We start from the raw sequence: 15,000 nt of genomic DNA, 5'->3' as shown, positions 1-15,000 counted from the left end.
GGTCTGGAGGGGTTTCCCACAGCTCCATTGTATTGGAGAGGAGGCCGACGTCTCCAACACTAACCCCCCGGCCCGATGAACCCTTATGAACACACAACCTGCTGCTGTGCCCCCAGGTACCACTCCTTGGTCTCCAAGTACGGGAAGCTGGAGCCGCTGGCCGAGATCGACCTCCGACCTCGCTACCGGGCCCTGGTAGAGGTTCACTGTGAGGACAAAGTGGAGCAGGTGAGTCTCTTTCGTGAATCTGGTTCTGGTTTTCGGCCTCGGTACAGCGTTCGTGACCCTCCTGAGTTCAGGCTACTTGGTATATATATACATATATGTATTTTTTATATATATATATATTACACACATACATACATACATACATACACGTGTCTGTGTCTCAGCTGAGCATCCGGTTGGACCAGACGGTGGCGGAGCTGAAGAAGCGGCTGACCTCGGTGGTCCAGCTGTCCACCGGCAGCATGAGGGTCTACTACATCGACGTGTGCGGCGCCTTCGGGCCGGAGGAGATGAAGTACAACAGCCGGGCGCTCCACTCCTACAGCATCCAGGACGGGGACCAGATCCTGGTGGTGCCGAAGACCAAGAGGCCCGCCGGATCGTCAGAGCGGCGCGTGGATTGATTCATTGGATTATCTGTTCATTGGTTAACCCGACGACACCACAAAATAATTGGATAAATGGAGCAGCTTCAGAGTTCAGGACGTGAACGCCACCGTGGAGAATGCACCAGCTGCTGGGGGGATGCGAACCAGCAGCCGTCGTGTTTTTATTTAGTTCAGCTTTTTGTGTTTTTGGGGTGAAACAAATCTGTCACGCTGGGAAGAAAAACAGGCCGAGGGAGCGACTCGCAGTCAGCTAGCAGCTTTAGCGCGAGCTGAGGCGTCGCTTCAGCTGCACGGCATCTTGGCACTCGAACCATCGCACCTGGAAAGCATCCAACAAACTGTCGCACCTGTAAAGGAACGCATCCAACGAACCACCACATCTGTAGAGGAACAGGTCCAACGAACCACCACATCTGTAGAGGAACAGATCCAACCAACCACCACATCTGTAGAGGAACAGATCCAACCAACCACCACATCTGTAGAGGAACAGATCCAACGAACCACCACATCTGTAGAGGAACAGATCCAACCAACCACCACATCTGTAGAGGAACAGATCCAACCAACCACCACATCTGTAGAGGAACAGATCCAACCAACCACCACATCTGTAGAGGAACAGATCCAACAGTCATCATACTTGCAGAGCACAGCATCCATCGCCAGAACACCATTTCATGACAGAATGGGCTTCAGGCGCCGTGATCACAGATTCCGTATTTTCAGGGCGATGCTTTCCTTTATGCTGTCGCGTGTTCTCTGGACTCTGGGAAGTCATGTGGAGCGTTTGGGGGGAAAGAAGAAGAGTCAACAACAACAAGAAGATAAAAGACAGGAAGAGGAGGGAGGGATGTTTTTTTGGGGAGCTCAGAATTTGCTCTTTGCAGACGATGTGGTTCTGTTGGCTCATAACGACCAGCATGCACTGGGGCATTTGTAGTCAAAACTAAAGGGGTTGTGATGAGTTGGCACCTACGATGTTAATATTGATTGTCAATTAGAGATATGAAGTGTCGATAAAAGTGCGATCGTTATATTTAATGCGTTATTTTCCAATCTGAGACCGTGAGTTTTATGATCCGTTGCAACACTGATGCTCAAAGGCTGTGCTCTGTGCTGCCCGCTGCAACACACACACACACACACACACACACACACACACACACACACACCAGGGTCCAGGTTAATAATTACGAGTTGCATTCATTGCGTAATTTATTTAAATACTTGCATACTTTCACAAACTCTTTTCAGCGCTTCATCCGTGCACTATGATCACGGTGTATTTCTGTATTACGAGCATCCACCCGACAGTGTTCCACGTCTCAGAATAACTCCCACCAAAGATCATCATCATAGGGTTATTATTGTTATGATGATGATGATATAATGTGGAATATACTCCGTGTGTATTACCCAGCATCCACCTTGGAGCACAGGAGTGCTGGTTTTTGGTTTTATGGATTTTTCCCTTAAAATACATATTCACGTTTGTGTCTCTCTACTTCCACCCTCCTGAGGTCTGTCTCATGAAGCTGCTTAACAAACTCTGGTTTCCCTCACTTATCCAGCTGCACTTAACCAGATGTCAGCGGTCTCGCTTTTTGGTCTCAGGAAGCTGGTTACCAGCTCGTTAAGTCCACCAGGAGTGTCTCTTCTAGATCTGTGCTCGTGCACATAAAAGGGGCGGAGTTAACTCCGTTAGACCAATCATCCACCACGAAGGAGAGAAACGTATTTTACAACGGAGGAGCAAATTACGATCTTAAAAATGTATGAAAAATATAGAGAAAGAATACAAGCAAAAAGCATAAAGCAACACTGCTGCAGCAGCCAGAAGCCGCAAGGAATCCTGGGAAAAAAACTGTGATTCTGTTAATGTGGAAATGACTGTGATTGTAATATTAAATCACTGTCTCAAATGTATGTTCTTATTTTTAATTACCTTGTCATTTTAACAATTTAACCTCATCTCAGTGGTAACCTCAGTGGAGCTAAAAGATCATGAGAGCAGTTAAAACAAACACAGGAACAAGGTTCAAAGCGCTCAGAGAGTTATTATAATATCTTCCAGGCTTCATGTGTGATGGATGGGTTTGCTCTCTGCAGAGCGCTGCTCTCACTATCCTGTCCTTCCTCAACGGGACTCTGTAGAAAGGGGCGGGTCTTGTTTCCAGGGCAGTGATTGGTCAGGAGGCGTCTCATGTCCCCGCTGAGATCTTATCCTGGAACTTAACCTGCTGGAGCCGGTTCAGTTCAGCGTAAGTTACCGGGGCAACGGACCCGCTAAGAAGTGAACCAGCTTCGTGAGACGGAAAACCCAGAAATTAATCCAGAAGTTAATCCAGAAATTAATCCAGAAATTGCCTCGCTAAAACGAAATCCAGCTTCGTGAGACAGGCCTCTGGTGTATCTTCACTATGTAAACACACACACACACACACACATATATATATACATATATATATACATATATATACATATATATATATATATATATATATATATATATATATATATATATATATATATATATATATGAAAGGTTTTTTATTTTGTGACACCACGGTGTAGGACAGCAGCATTGAACTCTAATTGAGCTGCAATTATTCATATTTCTTTGGTATAAATGTTATTTATTGATTTGCTTTGTTTGGGAGGAAATTGGTCACTTTACCTGCTGAGATTTATGAAATATTGAACTTTGTTTGTAAATTTATTGTTTACCTGCTGAATTAATCCATATTTGGTTGTTTTTAAGATCGGTGGGTTTATACTGTTATTTATTGATTGAATGTGTCACTAAACGTGTTTAGAGTTATGGAATAATGCACTTTTGTTTTACACTGTGGGTGTTTTTTAGTTGTTGTTATTTATTTACTGCTTCCTGTTGAACCTGCTAAGAAGCTATCTTAAAGGGACAGTTCACCCAGATCACACGCACCTGTCGTGTTATGAACCAATCGGATGGTGTCGTGATCCGGTAACGCTCAGCTGTTTCACGTAGGAACTATTTTCTTTCAACCATAGTTGAAATTTTAAAAAAAGAATAAAGAAATGAAAATGAAGATTCACGACTAATAAAGCAAAGACAGAAAACAAATGTTGTTGTTATTTATTTAGAATTTATGAGTGTATATTTTGTGAAATACAAAGAAATAGGACTTTAGTAGACAATGTGTTTCTGAAGAAGCTGTTTTTTTTGTGGACCTTTTGAAGGAACATTCCTCCCTTGGTTCTTGTCACTGTGGTTCTCTTTCCTCATTCAACTCTTTCACAAGGAGACATGTGTCCCAACCACTCAGCCAGCAGGAGACTCAATGTCCCAGAATGCATCATGTTGGGATTGTTTTCAACTCTACATTAATAACTTGCATCTATATCGTTTCTGGCCCCACTTTGAAACATCATCCAGAGATGAATGAGACATTTAAAGGGACTCTGATATTTTAGCTTTATGATTACATTGTTTCATCAGCACATTTATAAAAATGTCCCTTCAAAGGAACGTACGTACTTTCCTTCATTGACTTAAATGCAGTAGTATTAATTCATTTATTATATTTAACGGGTCAAGTCTGAGGCGAAAACTACCGGAAACTTGCAGATTCCCGTCTCTCCCATCGGCCCTGAAAGCATCAGTTTCCCATCTCTCCCATGTTGACGCTCGTCACCACGGTGAAGAGATAGGGGCGGGGCCAGCGTGACGCGACCAAAGAATGTGTGAACCAATCAGAAAAGGAGCTCTGCCGCCGGACTGACGTCAGCCGTTAAAGCGAACGTAACCGTTACTCGGGTCGCTGAAACTCTTCAACTGCAAAACCAAAAAGGTGGGTGTGTGTCTGTGTGTGTGTGTCTCTGTGTGTGTAGCAGGAGATATACGTATACATATCCGGACATTAAGGCAGGCGACGGTGTGACGTGGTTGTCTTATCGATCAGAATCGATCACAGCAGCTGTAATGAACGGCGCATAACGGCACCTTTAGGTAACCGAGGGGGGCGTGCACGGCCCGGCCGCATCGGGACGAGGAGGTGAGTGAATGCAGCACCACCACCAGCAATATAACCAGTACCACCAGTACCACCAGTACCAGCAGAACCAGCAGAACCAGCACCTTCCGTTCATAAAGTCTTAACCAGCTCCCGGAGATGCGAAGCTTTCGTTGCATGCCGGGACATTACGTGACGTCACCGAACCCCGTTTAACGCTCCCCTCCTCTTCCATGTGTAGTCGTTAAAACCCCGTGCTGACTGTTTAAAGGACTGCTGCTGTAACCGACTGAGTGTGTTTAAACACGTGAGCCGCCGTCTGTTTCTCACGCGAAAAGTTGTGTGTTTTACGGTAACGTGTGGAGACCGTAGGCCCCGCCCCCTCCCGCGCGTCACCGCCAACAGGCACACTGCGGAGCGCCGGGTGTCGCGTGTCCCGTCTCCTCTCTCGAGTGTCACGTGACCCTCACTGTTTCCATTGTCTTTACACTCAATGGGTTTCCTGTTTATGTGTTACTGGTGTACGACGCGGCCCGCTTATGATTATGCATTCACTAGGATTACATCACTTTATTGATTCCCGATGGAAACTATATTTTAAAATGACAAAAGAATACAAACGTTATCGCATGTGAAAAAAACTGTGTAATATTCATGATGCGTTTCAAAAGTAATATTGACACCAGTGCAACAACGGTGAAGTAAATATAGTACTTTAATTACAACAGATTAAAGTGTGTAAGAAAAACACACATACACACATGTACGTGCGCGCACACACACACACACACACACACACACACACACACACACACACACACACACACACACACACACACACACAGAAAGAGAGAGAGAGAACAGAAGTATAGAAGTCTTGGTGTAACAGACTTAATGTAACAGACTTGATGTAACAGACTTGATGTAACAGACTTGATGTAACAGACTTGGTGTAACAGACTTGGTGTAACAGACTTGATGTAGCAGACTTGATGTAGCAGACTTGATGTAACAGACTTGATGTAACAGACTTGATGTAACAGACTTGGTGTAACAGACTTGATGTAACAGACTTGATGTAACAGACTTGGTGTAGCAGACTTGATGTAACAGACTTGATGTAACAGACTTGGTGTAACAGACTTGGTGTAACAGACTTGGTGTAACAGACTTGGTGTAACAGACTTGATGTAACAGACTTGATGTAACAGACTTGGTGTAACAGACTTGTTACATCAATTCCTGTCCTGGCTTATAAACCCCTTCGCGCTGGCCCTTTAAGAGCTAATTGGAATGCCACCGCGTGTTGAGTGACCTGCGAAGGGTCACAGGCGTCTGCTATATTTACCGGCTCTGTAACTCGAGCTGTTGCATTCTGGGCCGCTGTGCTCAAACTATCCTCTATCAGCCGCCCGAGCAGCTCCACACTTTCCTCCTGCATCTCGGCCCGGCCGCTCAGAACCGACCGGGGTCCCAGAACCCACCGGGTGAGGGTCTCAGACCGACCGGGTGAGGGTCTCAGAACCGACCGGGTGAGGGTCCAGACTGACCCGGCTTCCTCCCTCAGGTAGCAGCTTGTTCGACGAATGCATTCTGTGTGGGCCCCCTAGGTGTTCTAGAAAGTTCTGGATTGTTCCAGCACGAGTCGGAGAACCGTAGCGCCAGTGGAACAGTGGAACGTGTGGAACACGGAGCCGGCCTCTCCGCTTCCTGCTCTTCTTTTTTATCAGTTTGAGAACCTTTAATGGGCGGACATGAAGTCTGGATGTGTTGATCTGTACGTTCCCTCCATGCAGAACGTGATGGCGTAACGTCCTGTCCCACCAGATGGTTTGATATCAATGTTTGACAATATTATTGTGTACTTTTGTATTTATTCATATTTGTATGTATTAAAACACAGACATGTGGAATGCTGCTGCTTCACAGGTGTTGACAGGTCTGTCATGGGACATGTTTGTGTGTTTTCCACAGGAGTGATCCATGTCAGAAAGCCTGTGAGAGTGAAAGTGTGGTGTGTGTGTGTGTGTGTGTGTGTGTGTGTGTGTGTGTGTGTGTGTGTGTGTGAGAGTGAGTGTGTTTGTGGACACCACGGGGTAGCAACAGTAGGATGAGCTGCCCGAGAGCCATTACAGCCTGCGGGGACTGACACACACACCGCTACAAATACGGCAGGTAACTACACACACACACACACACACTTCTCTGGTTGTATAGAAGTCTGTGCTTCATGTGTTAAAGCTGCATTCTCTCTCCAGACCACCAGGGGGCGACTCCTCTGGTTGTATAGAAGTCTGTGCTTCATGTGTTAAAGCTGCATTCTCTCTCCAGACCACCAGGGGGCGACTCCTCTGGTTGTATAGAAGTCTATGCTTCATGTGTTAAAGCTGCATTGTCTCTACTGACCACCAGGGGGCGACTCCTCTGGTTGTATAGAAGTCTATGCTTCATGTGTTAAAGCTGCATTCTCTCTCCTGACCACCAGGGGGCGACTCCTCTGGTTGTATAGAAGTCTATGCTTCATGTGTTAAAGCTGCATTCTCTCTCCTGACCACCAGGGGGCGACTCCTCTGGTTGTATAGAAGTCTATGCTTCATGTGTTTAAACAGACCATAAAGCAGGGTATACTTTAGGGCGGGGCTATAAAGTGATTGACAGGTGCGGCATCTCTGCGCTGCTCCTTCTGAGTCCAAATATGGTCACTTCCTGTTCACCAGTTCCAATATGGCTACCATCACTGCGTTACAGGAAGTATAGCAGCAGAAGTGGTTCCTTTAGGAAGCAGAGTGTAGTGAGTGTGGTTGGTGGTTACTGTGGTCATACAGAGACTTTAAACCCTCCTCCATACACAGCTGAAACCCAGAAGTCATCAGATCCGTTGTGAGGGACAACTCGTAAAATATCTTTGCGGTGTCAATATTATTCATATTTGACAAGAGAAGTGAGTAACAGCTCGTTGCCACCAGGTGAAGATGCGTCATGAAGCTCTTCGTGAGCAGCTGGTCATGATGTCATCATGACCAGCTGCTCAGAGCATCATCCACGAGGACATGCAACTCAGGGATGAAAACAATTCTGTGTGAATCAGACCAGAGAAGGCTCTGTTGCCCAGGAGTCCAGTCTGGTTTGGTTTTAATGGGACCGGCTCGGCACTGGTTCACATTTCAGAGTAAATATAGCGGCGCTGCTCACAGAGCGTGACTGCCATGTTGTCACTGAGAGCACGACGTCCACGGGGAGTTGATCTGCTTCTGTGCTGCAGACGGATACACTTTTCTACTCTTCAAACACACCAGACTCCATTGATAAAAGCAGTGATTTAACCTCCAGGACGCAGGGGCTGCTGGTCTCCTGCTGCCGCCTTCTGGGAGTCAGTTTGGGTTAATGTGTGACTTTAGTATTTTAAAGTGTTCATTCAGACTCACCAAAGTTCCACAACAACACAAACACACAACATAAGAAGGCAACAGGAGACCAGCAGCTCCTGCGCCGTGAGAGGTTAAATCACTGCTTTTATTAATGGAGTCTGGTGGTTTTTACGAGCGCGAAACACTCTAAATGTAATATAACATAACATAGTACAGTATAATATAACATACCATAATAGAGTATAGTATACTATAATATTGTATAATATTGCATCATATACTATATTGCAACATAATCTAACATAGCATAGTATAATATCATATAATATTGCATGCTATAACATACTATAAGCAGGTACTAGTACATTAATACTAGTACGAGTCCCAGTATGTAGAATATTCTCACAGCTTTATTTTGCAAAGTGAAGCTTTTTTACATTCTCTTGAACACACCAGACTCCATTGATAAAAGCATTAATTTAACCTCTCAGGGACTCAGGAGCTGCTGGTCCCCTGCTGCCTCCTTAAGTTGTGTGTTAGTGTTGTTGTGTGACTTTACTGAATCTAAACTAACACTTTATAACACTAAAACAACACAAACACACAACATAAGGCGGCAGCAGGAAACCAGCAGCTCTTGAGTCCCTGAGAGGTTAAATCACTGCTTTTATCAATGGAGTCTGGTGGTTTTTAAGATGGCAAAATACTCTAAATATAGCGTTCACTTAACCTGATATAGACTATTTTAGGAGTCTAAAACGCGTCCGCAGCAGAACATCACTTAGCAGTGGACTGTGAAACCAAAGCGAGCGGCCGACGGTGTCTGAGGTCAGCTGGTATTGATCCACTCGTGAGGTGGTTCTGGTGTTGTGTGGGTGTTGAACCCGGTCCCGTGTTAGTGGCCCTGTGTGCAGTGGTTCCTGAAGGGTTCCTGTGGCTCCGGCTCTCTGAAACCTGCCCAGCAAGTGAAACCTCATCTGTCTGCAGAGCAGCGGTCAGCTGCTGGAGTCTGTTGACAGCTTTCTGACACGGAGTGGAGGTTCAGAACGCTTTCTAACTTCACCTCGTGCGGTTCAGCTCATCTACTGCTGGTGTTGTGTAGCTGTGTTGTGTAACAATAATACTCAGAACAAAAAGATCCTGGAATCCTTCAATAAGCGTAAAGTCCTTTAATGCGTCGGCGGCAAGCAAACAAGGAAGCCATGGCAACTACTGGTGAACACAACCTCGGGGGAGGTCTTTGTGTGTGTGTGTGTGTGGGGGGGGGGGGGGGGGGAGTCGAGGGTTAGAAGGACACAGGGTGCCCTTTTTTTAGGGTGGTCGAGCTCCAGCATAATCTTTAATAAGTCTTTGTTGGTGTTTGAGGTGTTTTTGGTCGTCAATCACCTTGTAGCCCCGCCCCTAAAGCGTCCCCTGCTTCCTGGTCTGTTTGACTCCAACAGACCATAATGTACTAAATGAACATCATGCTGTATAGAAGAAGACTAGAAACTAGAGATTGAGACATAAACTCATGTTTACAATGTTTACTGAGGGAATACATCAAGAGAGAAGTAGAGTTACTTATATAGACTTCTATACAACCAGAGGAGTCGCCCCCTGGTGGTCAGGAGAGAGAATGCAGCTTTAACACATGAAGCATAGACTTCTATACAACCAGAGGAGTCACCCCCTGGTGGTCAGGAGAGAGAATGCAGCTTTAACACATGAAGCATAGACTTCTATACAACCAGAGGAGTCACCCCCTGGTGGTCAGGAGAGAGAATGCAGCTTTAACACATGAAGCATAGACTTCTATACAACCAGAGGAGTCGCCCCCTGGTGGTCAGGAGAGAGAATGCAGCTTTAACACATGAAGCATAGACTTCTATACAACCAGAGGAGTCGCCCCCTGGTGGTCAGGAGAGAGAATGCAGCTTTAACTTTGCAGGCACTTGATAAACAACAAACCTCATACATGGAGCTGAGGTGAAGCGGTGTGTGTTTATCTGCCTTCTCCAGATCCATAAAGCTGAATTATTGATCAACTGTGTTCACAGAGAGAGAGAGAGAGAGAGAGAAGAGAGAGAGAGAGAGATAGAGAGAGAGAGAGAGAGAGAGATTAAAGAAATAAGAGCCTCCCCGCTGAACTAAACACGGATCACCAGATACTTTTATTTATTTATCTCTCTCTCTCTCTCTCTCTCTCTCTCTCTCTCTCTCTCTCTCTCTCTCTCTCTCTCTCTCTCTGTGTAATAATATAGGAAAGACTCACTCAGGTTGTGAAACCATTACATAATCTTGAGGACCTTTACATACAGAACACAGAAGAGTAAAGAAAAAACCTCACTGGAACAATAAGTTAAAAAGTGAATGAAAACATTACGGCGCTAATCCTTTAGCTAACGGGACAGTCTGTATCTCAGTGTTTTAGCTCTGTGGGTCTGTTTGCTGTTGTGTTCATATCGATGCTTGGTGGTTTAAGCTAAAGGATTTGAGTTAACTGGTTTAAGCTAACGGGTTAAAGCTAACCGGTTAGAGCTAACTGGTTTGAGCTAACGCGTGTCTCCTCTGTGGCTGCAGCCGATGCCGTCTCCCAGAGGCTCTCCCTCCTCCGTGGCTGAGCAACCAGCAGCATGTCCCGCGTGTCCTCCACCGCCAAGCGCTACGCCGGCCCGTCCTACAGCGGCCACTACAGCTCCTACGGCTCCTCCCTGACGCCGGGCCTCGGCTCCTACGGCGAGCGGGACCGGCTGTCCTCCTACCGGTCCCCCTCCTCCTCCATCCCCTCCTCCTCGGCCGCCGCCGCCTCCTCCTCAGGTTACTCCTCCTCCAGCTATCTGACCAGCTCCGCCGCCCGAAGCCGCAACTACAGCACGTCCTCGGACCCGGACCGCGACCGGGGTCGCACCGTCCCGCGCACTGACATCCTCGGGAGCGGCGGCATCGGCGGCCGGCGGAGCGAGAGCCTCAGCAGGACCCCGGTCAGGAGCTACGGGGGGGCGGGGCTGAGCGGGGGGTCGGCCTACACCGGCTACAGCTCCTATCCCTCTTCCTCCGCGGCCCAGTCCAGCTACCTCTCCTCCTCTTCTCCGTCGGCCTCCTGCATCGCGCTCAACCGCCGGAGATCCGTGTCCCAGAGCGACCTGAGCCGGGACCTGGCCTCCCTGGCCCTCAGCGATGCTTCCTCCTCCTCCTCTTCCTCCAACCCGTCCTCTTCCACCAGTGCCCTGCGGAGCTACCGCAGCCGGGCAACCGACGTGGCCAACTCCTACGGCGCCCGCCCGACCTACTCGGGCCTGTCGCGGAGCTCCACTCAGGAGGCCCTCTCGCCCAGGAGCTCCGCTCAGGAGGCCCCCTCGCGGAGCTCCACCCAGGAGGCCTTTAGCAGCAGCAGAGCGCTCAGCTCTTCGTCAAGGGAGCCGAGCAGTAAGGGCCTCTCTGCCTCCCCCACCAGAGACTCCACGGTAAGACATCCTTCTGCTCTTACGGGTGTTTGGGTTTCATGTCCGTGTGCAGGTGTTTCTTCATGTCTTTGGCTTCTCACACACATGTAGAAGCCCAACAAGGCTTTTGAGAGTTCAGGCTTTTCCCCTAAGTGAGGGCGCTAAGGTTCAAACTGTTTTAGAAGAACACGCCAAGACCTTTCTACCATCTCACTCCTTTAACATTCCTGGGTCGTATGACTCTTGATAAGATTCTTATTCTAACCAAAGGGTCTTTATTCCAGTAAGTAGCTCCACGCTCATGAAACCAGTATGGATACCACTACCCTCTCCCCTACACACCAGCCAGCTAACGCCTCTCAAGAGGTGGTGCAGGCCACCATCTCTACGCTCAGGAGTAATGACTCGAGCTTCCGCTATCGCACGTCAGGAAGCACAACTGTGACCCACTTCCTCCTCGGGATTAGTCCCCATAAGCGCTTACATGAGTGGAGGAGAAGGAGGGGGAGGAAGTGGAGAGTGGGTGGTGGGAAGGATGAAGAGTGGAAAAGAGAATTAGTAGAAAGTGCTCTTCCGGGGACGTCAGGTAGTTAGAGCCAAGAATAAACATTCACGCTGCTATTAATATATAATTAATAAAAAAGTTGTGCCGTCCTTCAGAAGCTCCGCGGTCCCCACATGGGACCTCATGTCAGAAACAAGGTGTGTGAGTCAAATATGTTCATGATCCTGTTTGAATTGCATGAATTGATCAATTTTTAAAGAGAACTTTAAAGTCAAGAGAGTCTCATTTTAGTTCTGTGTGAAACTGCGTCCGTGAGCTAACTGCTAGCTAATGTAGCTAACGTTCCAAATGTAGCATCAACCAGCGACTCTTTTTGATTAGAGTGAGACCTCATTGTTAGGAGAACATCCTGAAACACATTGTAACAGGGTCTGGTTTGTGGGTCTGGTTTGTGTGTCTGGTTTGTGGGTCTGGTTTGTGGGTCTGGTATGTGGGTCTGATGCGATCGGGCCAGGAGCCGAGTGAACGGGCAGTATTGATCAGATCCTCTGTATCGACGCCGGCTCGCTGCACAGCCTCCTCAGCTGTTTCTGCACTCTGCCAGAGGAGCGTTATTGAATCCGTCTGAAGGGTTCTGCAGCCGGTCTGGTTTCCAGTTGCTGTGCAAAAGAGTTGAGTCCGTCCTGAAATCCCTCCCACTTCCTCTCTGACCCCTCCCACGTACTGGCAGCCCGTGTCAGCAGGTTAAAGAGCGCTATGCCCCTTGAAGGAATGCCGTGCGTGGCCTCAGGCTGGCATCAATAAGGAACGGGCTGGCTCCGCCCCTCATAGGATCAGGCTCCGCCCCCTCAGAGGAGCGGGCTCAGGTCTCGGGGTCCTGGGTTCATCTCAGGAACCTCCTCCACACCGTCCCGTCGTTACAGCAGGCGGACCGACACCAGCTATCACAATACAAGGATGACCTTTTGTTCCGGCGCTCACGTGGAAGTTTTCCACCTCGAGGATTTAAACACACGCACACACTCACACACACACACACTCACACACTCAAACACACACACATACTCACACACACACACTCACACACTCAAACACATACTCACACACACACACAAATACTCACACACACACACACCCACACACACACACACACACATACTCACACACACACACACACATACTCACACACACACACTCACACACACACACACACACACACACACATACTCACACACACACACATACTCACACACACACACACACACACACACACACACACACACACATACTCACACACAAACACACACACTCACACACACACACACACAAATTCAGCCTGGTGATGGAATGTGCTGCCTGGTTATTTGTTGTGTACACAATCTTGAGCCTCGGTCATGAGATTACTGCTGGGACATGTTGCTCTCCTCCTCTCTCACTTCTCTGCAAAGAGAGCAGAGCCTCGTCCTTTACTTGTGCTCATGCTTCAGATTATATATATTTGTATAGGCGTCCCAGGGGGTTGTATAACAAGGACTTCTATACAACCAGAGGAGTCGCCCCCTGGTGGTCAGGAGAGAGAATGCAGTTTTAACACATGAAGCAGAGACTTCTTTACAACCAGAGGAGTCGCCCCCTGGTGGTCAGGAGAGAGAATGCAGCTTTAACACATGAAGTATAGACTTCTATACAACCAGAGGAGTCGCCCCCTGGTGGTCAGGAGAGAGAATGCAGCTTTAACACATGAAGCATAGACTTCTATACAACCAGAGGAGTCGCCCCCTGGTGGTCAGGAGAGAGAATGCAGCTTTAACACATGAAGTATAGACTTCTATACAACCAGAGGAGTCGCCCCCTGGTGGTCAGGAGAGAGAATGCAGCTTTAACACGTGAAGCATAGACTTCTATACAACCAGAGGAGTCGCCCCCTGGTGGTCAGGAGAGAGAATGCAGCTTTAACACGTGAAGCATAGACTTCTATACAACCAGAGGAGTCGCCTACATCCACTTCTTATATAAAGCCTGTGATTAAGACGCACGGTTAACATTTCTGATTTGTTTCACTTCATAATATTCATTATATTTCCTGTTGCACTGGTTGTTTATTTGATATTGTTTTTTTTCGGCCATATTGGATGTTTTTTTCCCCGGAGGATCTTTTGACTCATCCTCTTTATATTGTGAGTCACTGGTGAATCACCAGAAACATCCATGAACACTTCTCAGGCTGCAGCCTCTAAATTTAGAAGCATTATGCTGTAATGCTCTATTGTTACACCAATGTCGCCACTTAGGTTGGTGTCGCCATTTTGGATTTTTGCAACCAGTGAACAGATTTGGAGTCAATTCCATCGTTGTCGATGTAGGGTGCCACTGGAGTGCTTAAGTGTTTATTAATAGTAGTTATATATATATATAGTTTATATATATATATATATATATATATATATATATATATATATATATAGATAGATAGATAGATAGATAGATAGATAGATAGATAGATAGATAGATAGAGAGAGAGAATATATAGAATATATATATATAGAATATATAATTTATATTGACAGTTTTACTGTTGATTGGTATACATTGTCCCTGCAAAATTAAAAATTACATGTATATATAAAAATCTATCTATCTATATATATCTATATATATATATATAAAATATATATTTTATATATATATATATATATATATATATATATATATATAAAATATATATTTTTTAATATAAATACAATTAAAAAATATAAGAATTATATATATATATATATATATATATATATATATATATATATATATATATATATATATATATATATATATATATATATATATATATATATATATGGAGTGGAGTAGGATGGGCTATGACGTAGAGCTGGACGCGTTCGATGACGTATTTACCGCGAGCCAGAAAAGGGGGCGGAGCTCCAGTCCGGCGGAACGTAACGGGAGCGCGATGTGCGCGTTTATCACCTTGTACCGAGCGGCGCGCGATGGTCGCGCACCTGTCCGTCTTTAACCGGATTCTTCGTCATTTTTTCTACCGGTGAGAGCTCCCGTTCACCGGGACCGAGCGGCGCT

The 15,000-nt window shown here is 46.5% G+C and overlaps 2 protein-coding genes across 10 annotated transcripts in view; both read left to right on the top strand.

Annotated features, from left to right (window-relative positions):
* Window positions 1–3,060, top strand: part of tbcela (tubulin folding cofactor E-like a) — a 7,581-nt gene extending 4,521 nt beyond the window's left edge. For both annotated transcript variants that reach the window (XM_068584346.1, XM_068584347.1), the window contains 2 exons: window positions 117–228; window positions 393–3,060. In XM_068584346.1, the coding sequence (XP_068440447.1) occupies window positions 117–228; window positions 393–632 (352 nt within the window). In that variant the 3' untranslated portion in view covers window positions 633–3,060. The remainder of the gene's footprint in view (window positions 1–116; window positions 229–392) is intronic.
* Window positions 3,061–4,343: 1,283 nt separating this feature from the next.
* The window catches only part of usp2a (ubiquitin specific peptidase 2a), a 17,883-nt gene continuing 7,226 nt past the window's right edge, over window positions 4,344–15,000 (top strand). For 2 of the 8 annotated variants that reach the window (XM_068584337.1, XM_068584331.1), the window contains exons 1-3: window positions 4,457–4,654; window positions 6,587–6,787; window positions 10,543–11,426. In XM_068584337.1, the coding sequence (XP_068440438.1) occupies window positions 10,596–11,426 (831 nt within the window). In that variant the 5' untranslated portion in view covers window positions 4,457–4,654; window positions 6,587–6,787; window positions 10,543–10,595. The other 6 variants (XM_068584334.1, XM_068584332.1, XM_068584336.1 and 3 more) reach the window with 6 other exon arrangements.

The sequence above is a fragment of the Clinocottus analis genome, unplaced genomic scaffold (assembly GCF_023055335.1).
Source record: "Clinocottus analis isolate CAN_PGR_092001 unplaced genomic scaffold, fCliAna1.0.p SCAF_2, whole genome shotgun sequence".
NCBI lineage: Eukaryota > Metazoa > Chordata > Actinopteri > Perciformes > Cottidae > Clinocottus > Clinocottus analis.
Note: the sequence above shows the minus strand (reverse complement) of the source record. Positions and strands in the feature narration are given on the sequence as shown.